The sequence below is a fragment of the Onychostruthus taczanowskii genome, unplaced genomic scaffold (genome assembly GCF_017590055.1).
Source record: "Onychostruthus taczanowskii isolate IOZ18803 unplaced genomic scaffold, ASM1759005v1 scaffold117, whole genome shotgun sequence".
Lineage (NCBI taxonomy): Eukaryota > Metazoa > Chordata > Aves > Passeriformes > Passeridae > Onychostruthus > Onychostruthus taczanowskii.
Genome location: NW_024498318.1, coordinates 1,442,345 through 1,459,363, shown reverse-complemented (window position 1 = coordinate 1,459,363; position 17,019 = coordinate 1,442,345). Strand labels below are relative to the sequence as shown.

Below are 17,019 nucleotides of genomic sequence, written 5' to 3'. Positions count from 1 at the left end.
TGCCAGCCTGGCTCGCACCCAGGGAGCACACAGCGGGGCAGGAGCAGGGGCAGCACCAGGTCAGGGATGCAGGGAGCACACGCCCACAGTTTGCACAGCTGTGCTGAGCCTTGGGAAGTGTGCTGCAAAGATGCTCCGTGCACCTTTCCAGTTGAAAGGCCAGCTGAGGACCGGCAGGAGAGGACAGACCTGAGCTCTCCAACCCTGCTCTCCTGTGATGCACAGAGACTTGCTCCCTGCTTTGAGGGCTGTGGGAGCACAGCCTTGTGCCCTCAGCCCACCCATGGATCAGAGTTCCTGCCTCTGCAAGAAGGGATGGATGTGGAGAAACATCCTGCAGCCCTGTGACCTGACAGCAGTGCACGAGCCGAGTGCCAGCACAGAAATATCAGCTTACCCCAGAGAAAAATCCTCCCTGGAACAGAGACTCGTCTGGGTAGACTCATTGTGCCCCAGGGCTCTTCTCATCTGATTTTTCCTCTTGGAAATTTCAGCCTGGGAGCAGAAGGAATCTTTTGTATAGCTGTTCACTCTTCCTATTTTTTTTCTAAAAAAATTGTAGCTCCTTTGATTTGGATGTTAGTGACTGCATTTACACTAAACAGAGTGGAAATGAGGCTGACAACCCCCGTAACTCCTGTTACAGTTTCTAGACCCAGGACTTGAGAAAATATTGGGCAGAGGTGGGTACTGCCTGGCACAGGCTTCAGATGTGCAGGAATAAGAAATGTTGAGCCAGTTCTGGGATTCCCTCCCGTTCCCTTTGGACATGATTTCAACACTCTTGGAAAGAAACTGTCCAGCTTTCCACAGATGCTTTTTCTGCCATAAGAGGGAAATAATCGAGACTGAAACCACTTCCACTAATTGCCTGTATTTTAAATCTGAAGTGGTGCCAAGTTCCTGCTTGGAAATTGTTCAAGCAGCTGCCGTTACCAGGCTCCCAGGAGGACAGCACAGCACGTGGGCACTGGGACATGGGGCATGGGACAGTCACAGCCCTGCCAAGGGATGGACCTGGGTCAATCACAGCCCCTCTTCACACCCATCCAAGGGATGGACATGCTGCCATGTTTCTGCCTGTGGAACATTTTTAGCTCTGTGAAGGCTATATCATGACATAATTTAAAATCCCAAAATAAAAGCAAAACAGAAGGCAGATGCTTTCCCCCAAAAGACAGAGGATTCCAAGTCTCTGCAGAGGATGAAAGGCACGTATTTGCAGAGGAAGAAGTGGGATGAGATGTTTCCAATGACCTTTGTTTAACCCAAGAGACCACCAGCTCCCAAGCCCTTGGCTGGCTTCAGCCATGGTCATTGCTGTGGTGCTCTCTGGAGCCCATGGCTGCAGAACACATGGATGTTTCAAGCAGGGAAGGCCACAGGACTCAGGGAGAACAAGAACCAGAGGAATCATGGTGATGAGCTCAGCTCAAGCAAACTCCCCAAAATCTAGATGTACAGTAGATATCTGGTTCAGGCCCACAGATTCACCTCCTTCTCTGGTACCCAACTCTCCCAGGAACCCATGGGAAGCTCAATGCCCTGAGACAGTGAAAATACCTCAGTATTTTGGAAGGAATTATACAAGGCAAGGAACTGTTCCCTGTGAGGGTGTGAGGCCCTGGCACAGGTGCCCAGAGCAGCTGGGGCTGCCCCTGGATCCCTGGCAGTGCCCAAGGCCAGGCTGGACACTGGGGCTGGAGCAGCTGGGACAGTGGGAGGTGTCCCTGCCATGGCAGGGGTGGCTCTGGATGGACTTTCAGGTCCCTTCCACCCCAAACCAGTCTGTGACTCTGTCCTTTGATATGCCAATCACTTGCTTTCCCAGCAATGCCTTTCAGCACACAGCCATTGGCTGCCTGGGGTATGAACAGGTAAAACCAGCAGAAATTCACCCAGAAGAAAGGAAGTCCCTGTCCATGAAGAAGCAGGAGAGTGAACACGGATGTACCAGCAAAGCTCTGTGCCTCGTGTGTTTCCTGTTCACATTTGCTGGCTGCTGTCCGGTTGTAACTTGGCCTCAGCGTGTGCCTGGGGTGCTGAGGAGCAGTGAGGAACAGGGAGCAGTGAGGAACGGGGTGCTCAGGAGCAGGGAGCAGTGGCCAGCTCCGGGTGGGAAGTGTTTCTCTGGAGGCTGAGCTCAGCCCCGTGCTGCTGAGGCTCTGGGGCTTCACTGCATGCCCACACCAAACCAGCCTGGCCAGCACCTCTGCCTCTGGGCTGAGAGAAACACAGGACTATTGCATGGTTTGAGTTTAAAGGGCATCTAGTCCACGCCCCTGCAATGAGCAAGGACATCTTCAACAACATCAGGTTGGTCAGAGCCCCGTCCAACCTGGCCTTGAGCATTTTCAGGGCTGGGGCAGGCACAGCTCCTCTGGGCACCCTGCTGCACACTGCCCCTAGCTCTGCGGGCCCTTTCACCTGCTCAGAAGTGGCTTTGGCCTCACCCCACGTGTGGCTGTGCCTGAGGTGGTGACGGCCACGTGCTCGTGTGTCCCCGCCGGAACGTGCTCTACGCTGAAGATGCTTCGGCATTAATGTGTAAATTAAAGTACGACTGCAATAATAGTCAAAAGGGAGCCCAAAAGAGAACAGAGAAGATTGATTATGTGCATATTTTAAGTGCTTTGTGACTGTGAATGTTTATCTGAAAAATAAGAGTGAACGAGATGCACTAACGCTACAAATAAAAATAATAAAGGGAAATACATCTATTTTATTATTAAATTATAGATTAAAATAGGAAACAAGGGGGAACATAGAAACATATATCTCTTTGTGGAGGCTTTCTATAACAATCATCATAAAATAACACAGCAGTACCTGACAGCTTAAATAAAGACAGGAGCTGAGGCTCCTATCTACACATTTATCTCTTCTGATCCAGACAGGGTAAAGAGGCATAAAAGGCTGGGATAATAACATCTTCCCTGCACACCAGCTCCCAAACGATAGGCAGATTTTATACTCGGTTACTCCACATAATGTCAACATTGTTAGAAAACAAAAGCACCATGAAGGAACATCTTTTTCGCTCCTTCTCTTTCACCCTTTTTTCCCTGTGATCTATCACTCTGCGATTTCTGTGTAATGCACAGAGGAGCAGATCAGAAGCTCTGTGCCCTGGATTTGTGGGCAGCAGGATAAGGAACAGGGGAAGGGGCACTGAGGTCCAGATGGGAGCACACCACTCAAACTCAGGGGAGCAGAGAAAGCACCAGGCAGGTCCCCTAATCCCTGTCCCTTCCCTGTGCAAGGCCCCAGGAGCTGCAGGAGCCAGCTCTGAAGCCTTCCTGCCCCCCAAAACGTGGGATGGACAGAGCTGTGTCCCTGTGTCCCACCCGAGCCAGCAGCCCGGGGTGGGCACACACTGGCCTGGGGCTGGAGCTGACAAAGAGCCCTGGGACAGCCAGGTGCCCCCTGCCCTCCAGGCTCTGCCACTGAGAGGGACTCCAACCCTGGGGGCTTCTCCCTGAGCCTGTTCTTTCCCCAGTTCCCCCCACCATCCAGAGTCTCCTGCTGCCCCAGAGCGACTCTCCCACAGCCTGGGCACGTCCAAGGCGACACCACAGCAAGAAAATACAACCTGGGGGAGCTCCTGCAGCAAGCCACCCACACTCCTAAGAAAAAACACTCACCTGGTGTTGCAGCACACATCACAGTTGAGATGGCCACGACACCCAGAGTGTCACCCCACACACGGTAACACCAGAAGGCTTCAAGCATGTGCCCTTGTTTTCCAGCCCAGCCCTTTATCCCCTCATGCTCATGCCCTGCACCTGTGTAGTAACACCAGAAGGCTTCAAGCATCTTGTTTTCCAGCCCAGCCCTTTATCCCCTCATGCTCATGCCCTGCACCTGTGTGCCCGCTATGGTTGCTCAGCACACCTGGGCACTCCATGGCTCACTGCTGTCAGTGCTGCTCACCTGTCCTGCACAGCTGCACCCATTGGGGATGGGGCTCATCCCACTCCCAGCCACCACAAAGTGTGTGCCTGCAGCCTGGCACAAAACAAGAGCATTCTGAAAGCAGCTGGATTTCTACATCTCCTTCCACACACACCTCTTCTGCTCTGAACTAACTCTTCCCACAGTGGGGAGCACAAGGAGCTCATTCCCATTTCCAAAGCTTGTAGGATCTGAACTTCTTCTGAAACTTCTTACCAAACAAGGTTGGGTGGGGCTTGGAGCAGCCTGGGCTGGTGGAAGGTGTCCTGTGGCAGGAGGTGGAAGATGAACTTTAGATCCCTTCCACCCCAAACCATTCCATCAAGCTATGATTCTGTCTGATCAGCCCAGGGGGCTCAAAACCTACTGGGGGGGAAATTCTGACATACACAAGATTCATTTGCTCAGGAAGACACAGTTGGAAGAACAACACAAATAAACTGTTTACCTTTAGTGGATCAACGTGTGAATTCTTACCAGCCTGAAGGGTTTTCTCCAGGGACACCTATATTTGCCCAGCTGGTTTGTCATGAGAATACAGAGTTCTTGGCACTTACTTGAGGAGAGGAGGGAAAACATCTTGGCAGCAGCAACCCGTGTTTTTTTGGAAACATTCACTTTTGAGTCCCAGGATAATGGAAGGTGACAACAGGAGCAGCTGTCCAGGCTGGACATGGAGCCAGCCCCTCGGGGAGGGGAGCTCCAAACTCCAGCTCCATCCAGGGAGAGCAGGGCCAGGGCTGGGGCAGAGCTCTGCCTGGCAGGGGGACACAGGTGTGAGGTGCCCAGGCTGCCCTGGGCACAGCAGCACCCAGCTCACCCCAGGAGCTCTGTCCTGGCAGGGGGAGCTGGGTGTGAGGTGCCCAGGCTGCCCTGGGCACAGCAGCACCCAGCTCACCCCAGCAGCCTCAGGCAGAGCTCAGGGCTCCCCAGACCCAGCTCCAGCCCTGAGCCTCTCCCAGCTGCACATCCAATGGCACATCCAATGGCACGGGGACTGAGCAGCACCACCTTCCCTTGGGACCTTCCACACCAGTTTGGGATGTACTGGGGAAAGGGGAAGAGCTGTGGCCAGCCCTGGACTCCCAGAGCAGCACGGTGACCCTCTGCCTGGTGACACTGTTGCTGTCCCCAAGGCCACACTGGCCCCTTGTTTAACTCCAGTTCCTGCAGATCCTTCACAGCCACGCATTGGTTACTGCTCATGCCTGTGACTCACAACTCCCCTGAAAAAATTCATCGAGCCTCAAGGATAACTTGAACTGAGACCCTGCAATTTATTTTCCCATCATAAATGAGAAAGAAAAATAGCCTAAACATTTCACTCCTAATACTCAAAACTTTTTCCTTCAGTGCTTCACGCTGTTGCTGTCTCTCCTCCCCTCCCTGTCTTACAGCAGTGTGACTAATCCTCTTCTTCCCCTGGCACTGTTACCTTGAAGGTATTTATAGAGTGTGATCATGTTCTCTCCTGTGTCGCTCTTCCCCCCTTAGCTGTGGATGAACCAGGCACCCTGGGCAGCTCTCATGTGCCTTCCATGTTCCTTGAGGCCGTGCTCACTGCAATGCAGGCCAGGAGGGGCTCTGCCTGCTGGAGGGCAGGGCAGGGCTCACGGGAGCTCTGCAGGAGCTCCTGCTGGCCTGGCACCGGCCTGGCACCCGGCCTGGTGCTCAGGCTGGCACCCAGCCTGGCCCCCAGCCTGGCACCCAACCTAGCCCCCGGCCTGGCACCAGCCTGGCACCCGGCCTGGCACACAGCCTGGCACTCAGGCTGGCACCCAGCCTGGCCACCGGCCTGGCCCCCGGCCTGGCACCTGGCCTGGCACCTGGCCTGGCACTCAGGCTGGCACTCAGGCTGGCACTCAGCCTAGCCCCCGGCCTGGCACCCAGCCTAGCCCCAGACCTGGCACCCAGCCTAGCCCCAGTGAATTTGCATAATTATCCAAAACCTGGGAGAGCCAGAGACAGATGCTGCAGTTCCTCATCCTATGAGACAGACTCACCCTGCAGATTAAACACTTCTGGGGGGTTCACTGGATTTCTTCTTGCTGTTTGGGTTTTTTTAATTCCTGTTTGTTAGTTTGTTTTTTGCTCCAGCCCTTCCATTATGATCAAACCTTACTGGTAACGCAATAGCATCTAATGAACTCAATTAGAGATCTGGACCCCTGGAGTCAGGTGCTTAATTACCATCAGGCTTTCCAGCACACATTAAGGGTTGCCCTGGCTGGTCTGTCGGGAGCAGGAATGAAGCAACACCAGGAGAGGTGAATTGCTTGCACTGGTCCCAGGAAGGTGGAACTCTGCTGCTGCTTCTCCTGGGATGTGTGTCCACAGCCCACGGTGACAGATGGCCCCGAGGTGTCACCTCACCTGCAGAGAATGACATCCCCGTGGCAGAAGGGAAGTCCAGCCCTTAGGGCACGCCTGGATCCAGCAGGGCTCAGACCTGCAGTCCTGCACGCTGCTCCTGCCAGCTCCTGAGCTCCTGTCACCACGGGAGGCTGCAGCTGCACTCCTGTGTGACCTCAGGAGCCTCTTCTCTTCCACATCCCACCTCCAGAGCACGATCTGCTCAGACCTTCTCCACTGTTCCCAAATCTCCTGGCCCTGACAGAGAGCTCTTGTACTGCAAGTTCAGCAAAGCTCCCAAAACAGCAGGAGAGCCTCTAAAGCTCTGTCTTACAGGAGGTTTCTCATCTCAGGACATTTCCTTTTAACATCACAAAAAGGAGACAAGATTTCTGACTGGATAGGGAAAATCAGCATATTCCCAGGGAATGGGGCACCCAAACACTTTTGGGAGTTCCCCAGTGCAGCACTTTTGGTTTAAGGTTTGCTAATTCTCCAAAGCCTGGCAAGTCCTCCCGTGATCCCATCAGCCCTCTTAGGGGAAACTGGCTCTCCTCCCTTCAGGTAATTTGAAATCAAAGCTTTTATTAATAGAACCATAGAATCTTTTAGGTTAGGAAACACCTCTGAGATCACAGAGTGCAACCATTTCAGTTTCTCCTGCAGCAGTTCCCTGCCAGGCAGCAGACAAAAGGTGCAAGCCCACAGTCTTGCCCAAATTTGGGGCGCTCAGGGTGAGGTGTCAGAGCCACAGCATCTGAAGATATTACATGCTGTTCTGGAGGTATTACATTCCTCACACACTCGAGCTCCTCCTCATTCCAGCTCCTTGTGGAGACACCTCTGTCACGTTAACTGGAAGGCTTTTTGGGCTCTGAGCACCATGACCCCCGAGCACCTTCCCCACACTGAAGGAAAGCCCTGTGCTCCCCCAGGGATTGTCCCCTGTGACAGCAGCCCAAGGTGAGCAGGTTGTCTCTCAAGCAGCCTCGCTGGGTTATGTTCTCTTACCAAGAGGAAGAAACAAGACAAATGTCTTGGAAGGGGAGAAAAATGTACCGTGAAATTGCTGTAACTCGTGTCAAATCAACTAACCTTGCAAGGAGGAGTGAACTCCTCAGCAGGCAGGGGAAACACTTGAGCACACTCAGCCTCAGCCAGGCTCACACAAACAGCTCCAATGCCTTTGGCTCTTCCCAAGCCCGATAATTCAGCGTGCAGCTCTGCTCCCTCCCCGCTCACAGACACCATGTCCTCACCTGCACTGCCTTACCGAGGGCTCCAGGGGCTTCTGTCACCTCCAGCCCTGTGACAGCCCCTGGAGGGGCCAGTGCTGCTCACAGCAACACCCAGGGAAGCTGCAGGGGCTGAGGCAGCAGGGCTGGGGTCCTGAGCTCGGGCAGCTCATCGCCCTGCTCACGCAGGAGGGACAGCACCAGGGAAACCGGGACTGATCCCAAAGCCGCTTATCCAGAGCCAGACCAGGTCACTGAGGAGCTGTGAGCCTCCTCCTGATCTCCCTGCTGGAGCAGCTCTGAGGAGGGCGGTGGGATGGCTGCAGGACAAACCATTGCATCTACAGCCAGGCTCTGGGGTGCAGACCCAGGCAGCACTGATGGGGACACAGAGCACTCAGCCATGGAACATGGGCTGCTTTGGTCTGGAAGGGACCTTAAAGCCCATCCCATTCCACCCCTGCCACGGGCAAGGGACAGAAAGACATGCAAGCTGTCATCACCATGCAGGTGAGGCCTTTGGGGCATCCAGTTAGAGCAGCAGGAGGAAAAAATAAAACAAAGTTTAATAAAGGCTGCAGCAGTTAAATAAGGTGGAGGTGACACTTAGGGGGGGTCCAGTCTGGGCAGCAGGAGGGGGGGAATAAAAAGAGCAAAGTGTTCAATAAAGACTGCAAGGGTAAAAGAAGATGAATTGAGAAATTCAAACCCCTTTATGATTGATTTGACTGTTTATGTAAAATTCTCACGGACAGGACCACATGAACTCTGCAGAGTGGTGGCCCAGACACTGTGTTTGCTCAAAACAAGAATTCACAGCCACGTTCCAAGTGAAGGCTCCCTTCCCACGAGGCTGTGGCTGCCCTGTACTTCCTTTGCTCTGATTAATCGAGGAGGATGGGATTTCCCAGGAGGCACCAGCCAGCCTCATTTGATGCGAAGCTCGAAGCAAAGCCTGATTATTTTGCAGAGATGGAGTCCACCCCAGCACCTCTTTAGGCACCCTGGAGCTCTCTCAGGACCTGTCCTGAGCACTTGCTGGGTCCAGTTCAGCTCTGAGGCTCCAGACACCTCAGATCTCGCAGGGCTCCCCGAGCTGCTCCTGCTTGCCTGGAGCTGAACTCCTCCTTGGGCATGCTCCTGGGCTTGCAGCCACGGCCAGCTCAGCTCCCTGGACGAGAGGAGAGCTCATCCCCTGAGCAGCTCGGGCAGCAGCGCTGCAGGTGGGGTCCAACCCAAATGGTGTGCCTGCCTTCTTTTCATTGTACAAGTAACAGGAGGCGAGGAGGGAAAACCCGGCAATTTCTCAAGTCTTAACTCACAGCCCGTTAGCATCTGGAGCTGTTTAAGCTCCCATCCCAAAGTGCACTGCCACCCCCTTGGGGGAACAAAGAGATGGCTGAGCTGGGAGGTGTTTGAAAGATGAGCAATTTGATCCTCCTTTTGGAAGAAGCACCAAAAAATCTGTCCCATTCCTTTCCCCTCAAAACCCAGCTGCCTGCACTTGTGTGTCAAAGCAGCCCTCGAGCCATATGTCACCAGAGGGGGAGGGCTGCAATAACTCTGCCAGGGCCCTCGGAGGGGACAGGTATCACAGACAGGGCTTGCCAGTTGGATTCTATAAATCAGAGCCACAGCACAACTGTTCTTACTGCATCTTTCATGCAAACTGCTTTCCAGATGGATTTGCATACAAAGAAAAACAGAGTCCCAGAATAATTTAAATTGGAAAAGCCCTCTAAATTGGAAAAGACCATTGAGTCCATCCATTCCCCAGAACTGCCACCACTGATCCTGTCCCCAAGTGCCACAGCCACAGGGCTCTGAAATCCCCCCAGGGATGGGCACTCCACCCTGCCCTTTCCATGAGGAATTTCCCAGTGCCCACCCTGAGGCCGTTCCCTCTGCTCCTGTCCCTGTTCCCTGGAGCAGAGCCCGACCCCCCGGCTGTCCCCTCCTGGCAGGAGCTGTGCAGAGCCACAAGGTCCCCCTGTGCTTGGAGGGGACACCTGTGGAGGAAGGAGATGGATTCACATGAAGGGAGATGAGACTTGAGTGACAGGACATGGCCAGAGCAGTTTTGAGCTGGAGAATATTTATCCAACACAACAGGACACAGGGAAGAGCTGTTCCCCATGAGGACACTGGGGCAGTGAGGTTTGTTCTGTCCCTCTGGGGTCATCCATCCCTTCCAGCACCTGCAGCAGGCAGCTGAACCCCGTGCCAGGGGGGCAGAGAGCAGGGCAGGAACAGGCTCTGAGGACAGCAGGCGTGTGGGGTGAGCAGGATCCCATCCCCAAGGGCAGGGACAGATGTGCCACTGCTGAGGGACTGAAGGGCCCCAAGGAGACCTGCAGCTGGGGCAGGACTTCTCACCACAGAGTCACAGAACAGTCAGGGCTGGGAGGGACCTTTTAAAGTTCATTTAATCAAAAATCCCACTCATAGACTGGTTGGAGTTGAAAGGAACTTTTCAGGAGCAGAGACATCTCCCACTAGGCAGGCTGCTCCCAGCCCCATCCAGCCTCAGCTGGAATGCTTCCAGAGGTGAGATGCAGGGAGATGCCTGGCAATATCCACGAGGCCCACAGCCCCTCTCAGCACCCACCAAGCTCACTCCACTGGCCAGAGCCAGCTGTGCATCCCCTGGTATCAGCCCCAGCTCCGGGATGACTCACGGGTGATTTAAAGGTGATTGACCTTCCTGCACACTCACTTCCCTTCCTTGTGGCACTCCCAGGTTCTCCCTGCCCAGGATAAATGGTGGCTTCACCTCTGCAACCCTCCTTGCCCGGTGTGAGTCAGCCCTGGGTCCCTGTCCCCCGCAGCACACCCCTGCCCCAGGCTGGGCTCTCCTCCCTCTCCACCTGCAGGAATCCCCCATCCCTGGTTCCTCTTCCCAACGCCTCCTCAGTGTCACCCTCTCAGGCAGCAGGCTCCAGCCTGCATTCCCAGAGATCCAGCCTGCATTCCCAGGGATCCAGCCTGCTTTCCCAGAGATCCAGCCTGCTTTCCCAGAGATCCAGCCTGCATTCCCAGGGATCCAGCCTGCTTTCCCAGAGATCCAGCCTGCTTTCCCAGAGATCCAGCCTGCATTCCCAGGGGTCCAGCCTGCATTCCCAGGGATCCAGCCTACTTTCCCAGGGATCCAGTCTGCTTTTCCACAGATCCAGGCTGCATTCCCAGGGATCCAGGCTGCTTTCCCAGGGGTCCAGCCTGCATTCCCAGAGATCCAGCCTGCTTTCCCAGAGATCCAGGCTGCTTTCCCAGGAATCCAGGCTGCATTCCCAGGGATCCAGCCTGCTTTCCCAGAGATCCAGTCTGCTTTTCCACAGATCCAGGCTGCATTCCCAGGGATCCAGGCTGCTTTCCCAGGGGTCCAGCCTGCATTCCCAGGGATCCAGTCTGCTTTTCCTCAGATCCAGGCTGCATTCCCAGGGATCCAGCCTGCATTCCCAGAGATCCAGCCTGCATTCCCAGGGATCCAGCCTGCATTCCCAGAGATCCAGCCTGCATTCCCAGAGATCCAGGCTGCTTTCCCAGCGATCCAGCCTGCTTTCCCGTGGATCCAGCCCCACAGAGCGCGCTGGGATGCACCAAAGGGAGGAAGGCAGGGGCTCAGGTGGGTGAGCTCTGCCCAGCAGGCACGGGGGCACTGCCAGGAGGTGCTGCCAGAGGGGATTCTGACAGATGCTTTCAAAACAAGGGAGCTGTACTGAACTGAAGATTGACAGGAACAAGCTTCCCATAGTTTTGTTCCTTTTTATTTTTTCAGTGAAATGTGTTCTTCTGAAAAAATTCTTCTAGCAGGAGAACTGCCTTTCAATTTGTCCTCTCTCACTTTTGGGTTGAGAAGAAAGAGGTCATTTATATATATTTTAAGGAAGCAAAAGGAATATAAAGTCCACTAGAGGGAAAAAGAATTCATGAATATCTTGGTAGCAAGGTATTTTTATCAAAAGGTGGCAAACTTTAGAGACATTAGAAGTCATGTTTTAAAATGACCAAGTGGTGAGTTATAAAAATGAACAAGTCTTGTGTGAAAATGATGAAGGGAATTTCAGGCACAATAGAAATCATCTGTGAAAATTGCCAGGAGAACAGGGAAGACATTTCTGTCTCCAAAAGCAAAATAAAATGTTATTCACAGTAATTCATACTAATTATTAGCCTTAAGTAGTACTAATTTTTACCCAGCAATAATTACTATTTAAGGCTGCAGAGCTCTGGAAAAAATATTTTCTGGGTGTGGTAAGGTCCTTGCAGAGGAATCTGCACAGCATTTTGTGGGCAGCCTGTTGAGGGAGAAGTTTTATTTCTCTTGTGCACCAACACGGACAGACATAATTATCACATTCCTTGATGCAAATAACGGATTGCTCCTGTCAGAACTGACAAAGCCACTAATTTAAGGAGAGTTTCCCTCCCTCACAAACAGATGCATTTTTCAAGAGATTTTTTCTGCTCTTCCTGTGGGATCTGAGTTCCCAAAGCAGGTGAAGATCCGCCAGACGATCCCGTGTTTGATGGGATCTGTGAGGAGCCTGTGGCAAACAGGGAATCCTGCAAGGGACCAGCCAGGGAAAGCTGCAGCAGGAATCCCCCTGGAGCCCCCTGGGGCTCCTGCCCTCCTCCTCCCAGGGCCAGAGCTGACTCCTGCTCCCACAGCAAACTCCAGCCCCATCCTCACCTCGGGCCAGGGTCCTGCCAGTGCAGAATGTTCCTCTGAGACCAGCAGCTCCCTGGGGCTGCTCACAGCTGCAGCCCAGCGTCCTTGTCTAATTAACCACACTCTGTGTAACTCTATCAGTGCTTCCTGGAGCCCTCCTTCTCCACAAAGTCTCCCTGAAAGCCCCACCACTGCCCCGTGGGTGGGATTTCTATTCAATAAATTCCAGGGCACACGACAGCAGCCACGAGCTTGCCCCGAGCCATGCCCTGGTCCTCGGGGTGGCACGGTGCTCTGTCCTCACACTGCCACCAGCGTGGTGCTGGGGGACAGCTCAGGGAGCTGATCTGGCTGAAAAGCAGCTGAGGAAAATGAGAACATTGTTCAGTTCTGCAAGTGGCCTGCTCCGGGCCACCCTGTGTGCTTGTGCCAGCAGGAACCTGGATCTCCATCCAGGCTGGCTGATGGTGACATTGCCATTAGGAGAGCCCTCATCTCACCAAGAACTGCCTCCTGCAGCCAGGATCATCCCAAAAATGCCAGAGGGGACACACCAAAAGCGAGGAGCTCGCACTGCAGCCCACTGGGATGAAGCTGGGAATTGCCAGGCTGGTGTCTGCCCTCGCCAGCCCTGCACCCTGGATCCCTGCAGGGAATCTCCCAGGCACATCTCAATGTCCATCCACACAAACATCCCAAAAACACCTAGGGAAAAGGCTGAGGGTGTCCAGGAGCTGGGGTGGTGCTGTGCCTGCAGGGGTCAAATGCCAGTCCAGGGGTGAAAAGGTCCCTCTGGAGACCCCAGGACCAGAAGGGCAAAGGGTGAATAGCAGCTGATGGCTTTGCTCTGGCTTGGAGCAGAGGTGACAAGTGTATCCCTAACACCTGTCCCCTATTCCCAGTGGCACTGCCGACAATGGGACCGGCCATTTGCTCATTTCTCTAAGTCCACTTTCTCTAGAGAAATCGATCAGCCCACCAGTCAGCCATCAGGCAGTCAGTCAGCGAGGCTTTCCAAGCGGCAGCCAATCCGAGCCGCTCGGAACGCGGATCCTGCAGGGACCGGGACTGGCACCCGAGCCCCGAGAGCCTCGGGGGCAGCTGCAGCCCTGGGGGAGGCTGAGCGCATCCCTGCCCCGGGATGGAGCGGCCATCCAGCCCGGCCGTGCCAGCTCCCGGGCATCCCAGCCCCCGGAGCACAGCGGGCCCTGCCGGAACGCGGCCAGCCCCTGCTGGGGTCGGACTGGACCCCCCACCTTCGGGACTGGGAAGAGTTGCTGCTGCTGACATCTAGTGACAGGGAGAGCCGGCACGGGGAGACACCTGGAGCTCCGGGAGAGCCTCCCCACCGCGGGAGAGCCCGCTCGGTCCTGCCCGGGCTCGGTCCTGCCCGGGCTCGGTCCTGCTCAGAGCTCGGTCCTGCCCGGGCTCGGTCCTGCTCAGAGCTCGGTCCTGCTCAGAGCTCGGTCCTGCCCGGGCTCGGTCCTGCTCAGAGCTCGGTCCTGCCCAGAAGCTCGGTCCTGCCCGGGCTCGGTCCTGCCCAGGAGCTCGGTTCTGCCCGGGGCTCGGTTCTGCCCAGAAGCTCGGTCCTGCCCGGGCTCGGTCCTGCTCAGAGCTCGGTTCTGCCCGGAGCTCGGTCCTGCCAAGTCCTCCCAAGAGCTCGGCTCTCCCCAGGCGCTCTCTGTCCTGCCCAGAGCTCGGTTCTCCCCAGGAGCGGGGCTCCAGCGGGATGCGGGCCGTGCAGGGAGCGAGTGCCGGGCGCCCCACGATGTCCCAGCCACTTGCAGTCACCCCAAGACCTTTTCCTCCTGCAGTGGCACCCGAAGAGAACAGGCGCACTCCGTTCCCAGCCTCCCCACAGCCTTTTCTGGTCTGTTTAAGCACAGGCTCAGTGTTGGCTTTGGTGCCTCAACCGGGCACAGGGAGGGGACAAAATGCCCCACGGGGAGGAGCCGGGGTGACACTCGGGCAGTCCCCAGCCGCTGCCGGGGGCTGCAGCCCCTTCACCCACGTCCCCTTCGTGCCAGGGACGCGGCAGCCCCGGGATCCGCGCAGGAGAAGCGGCTGAGCGGAGGAGGCTGCGAGCGGGATGCTCAAAGCACCGGAGCTGCAGCCACATCCCCGCGGGCTCGGGGCGCTCCCAGCCACGCCAGGGGACGAGGGCTGCCTTTAGCGCTCCGCAGGGATGGGGGGAACATCTGGGGCCCTCGCTCCCTGCTCTCGGGGCAGGAACAAAGCCCTGAGGACAGCTGGGTGCGGGGGGTGTGAGGGAATCTCAGCAGAGACCCCCGAGGCACACGCGCGGCTCGGCGGGGCTGTGACAGAGCGGTGACAGAGCTGGGGCTGCCACCCCGCACACACCTGCCCCGACCCCGCAGCCCTCGGCCTCGGGGCATTCCCGGCGCTGTGCAAATCCGCCTCCCGCTCCCAGCACAGCCCCTGTGCCCCGGGAAGTGCCTGAACCGCGGGGCACATCTGGGCACCTCCGCGGCAAGCAGGGGATCCGAAAGGACAGCAGCGAGCCCAGCGCTCGGGTCCAGAGCACAGGAGGCAACAGAAAGCGATGGATGAGCACGGAGCCGTGGAACGGTTCGGGCTGGAAAGGACCTTCACGAGCATCTCGCTCCGACCCCCCTGCCACGGGCAGCGACACCTTCCACGAGCGGCTCCAAGCCCGTCCAGCCCGGCCTCGGTGATGCCACCCGGGCTCATCGCCGCTCCCGGAGCGCTGGGGAGCGGAGACCCCCCTGCCCGGGGGTGCCCGAAACGCCCCCGCAAGCGAGCCCGGCAGAAAGTTGTGCCCCCGCTGCCCCCGCGCCGCGCTACTCACCCAGGAGGATCAGGGTGCAGAAGCAGAGGACGCCCCTCATCCTCCCGCTCGGCTCGGCTCGGACCCCCGGCCCGGCCCGGCGCGGCTCGGCGCGGCTCGGCGGAGCCGGAGGATGCGCGGAGGGCTGGGCAGGGCGGAGGGAGGGAGGCGGCCCCGCGGCCCCCGGCCCGAGCGCTGCCCCGGCCCCGCTCCGCGCCCGGGTCATGCCCGCAGCCGCGCCGGGCACCGCGCCATGCTCCGGAGGGGCCGCTCCGGGCTGGCCACGGCTACTTCATGCGTACTGATTATTTAATCTGCCTTTCTTCTCACTGTAATTTTTTCCTTTGTTGTGTTTGGTTTCTTTTTTCCTCCTTGCGGTGTGTTTTTATGTTTTGTTTTCTCCCTCCCGTCTGAGCAGCGGAACTCGCGGCGGGCGCCGCTCCGCCGTGCCCGAGCTCCGGGCAGCGCCGCCGCCTCGCCCGGCCCGGGGAGGGGCTTGGCCCGGCCCCCGCCTCCCGCTCCGCGCCCCGCAGCCCGGGCGGGGGTCCTCCCTCTCATTTGCTGCACCCGTGTCCTGGCCGTGGCCCTTCCGCCCTGCAAGCCCCAGGCTGGCTTCTTCCTCACCCGCTGCCCACCTGGAGGGGCACCTCTCCCCTCCTCCCAGCCCTCCCAGTCGGATGGAAGCACCGGACCCATCGCATTGGAGACGTGTCCCACTCTCGGCTGTTGCTGGCAGTGACACAGCCCTGAAGATTTGGGCAGCGTCCTACTCCCCTCCCGGCCACGGCGCCTTCCATAATCCCCCTGCATCGTGATGACCTCCCAGTTCTCCTCCAAAAGCCTCTGTAAACTCGGGGGATGTGCTTCCATAAGTTCCCATGCAGGGCCCACAGCTCCTTCCCCGTGGTGCTCGGTCCCTCGCCACCATTCCCTGGTGCTTCCCCAGCTCTGATCCCCACGGCCCGGCAGTGGCCCTGGCCTGGGGAGCCGAGCAGCACAGCCTGGCTCCTTAATCTTTATGATGATGAGTGAGCATCATTTTTCACTACCTCCATTTCATGCATGGAGTACCTGAGACACAAAACGTGAAGTGACATCCTCAGGTTCCCCAGTAATTAACTGACCGATGGAGGAGGGACAGCCTCCTTCCCGAGCCAGTGTGCTGTGCTGCTCCTGACACAGCCCCTTCCCTTCCCTTCCCTTCCCTTCCCTCCCCTTCCCTGGCTCCCTGGGTGATTCAGGGGATGACCAGGACACTGTTCCCACAGGCAGTGCTTTTGGATGTTTGCACAGAGAGCTTTTTCCCACTGCTGGCTCAGATCTTTTCACTGAACAGGTATTTAAATGCTGTGGGAAGTTTTTTGGTTTTTTTTCTGCTGGAGCTGTTCAGGGTTCTTAACTTGCATTTCCTCATGGCATCACCTCATTAATCCTTCCTGCAAAGGAACTGAACACTTTTATTTTTCAGGAGTAAAACAGAGAAGGGAAATAATTCATACAGCCATTTGTAGGTGTTATACATCAAACAGAAAAAGTCAAGAAAGTACTTTTTTTTCTTTTTTCCTTTTTTTTCTTCCCACTTGGAAAATCAAAAGGAAAGTGTGATCCTTGGCCTTCCTCCCTGGCCTTCCTCTCCTTTTGAAAGCTTCTACCATGTTCCAGTCTGGAACTATCCACTTAACAGGTTTCCTAGTCCTCTGCCAGAATTGAAAAGTTGTAAATACATGAATGTCTCTAGCAACTGTATTTCACACCCAAAATGAGCATTTCCTGAGCTACTCAGTGGGGAAAAAGAAAGTGTTAATAAAGCCTCATTTGGAGTAAAAAACATTGCTCTGGAGCTAGGTTTTTTGATTTCTGTAAGAAGAATATGATTATGTTTAAGCAAATTTCAAGCTGAAATTGCACTGAGCTGCAGTTGAAACATCAACTGGGAAACTGGGGAAATGATTGGATTTCTCTGCTTATTATTTTTAATTATTTTGCAGATTCTTTTTCAG

General features: G+C 55.9%; 1 protein-coding gene across 2 annotated transcripts in view; it reads right to left on the bottom strand.

Moving 5' to 3' along the window:
* LOC121348270 (GDNF family receptor alpha-4) overlaps positions 1 to 15,126 on the bottom strand; it is a 66,443-nt gene extending 51,317 nt beyond the window's left edge. The window contains exon 1 of one of the 2 annotated variants that reach the window (XM_041427598.1): positions 15,041 to 15,126. In XM_041427598.1, the coding sequence (XP_041283532.1) occupies positions 15,041 to 15,080 (40 nt within the window). In that variant the 5' untranslated portion in view covers positions 15,081 to 15,126. The remainder of the gene's footprint in view (positions 1 to 15,040) is intronic. The other variant, XM_041427600.1, reaches the window with a different exon arrangement.
* Between the last annotated feature and the right edge of the window lie 1,893 nt (positions 15,127 to 17,019).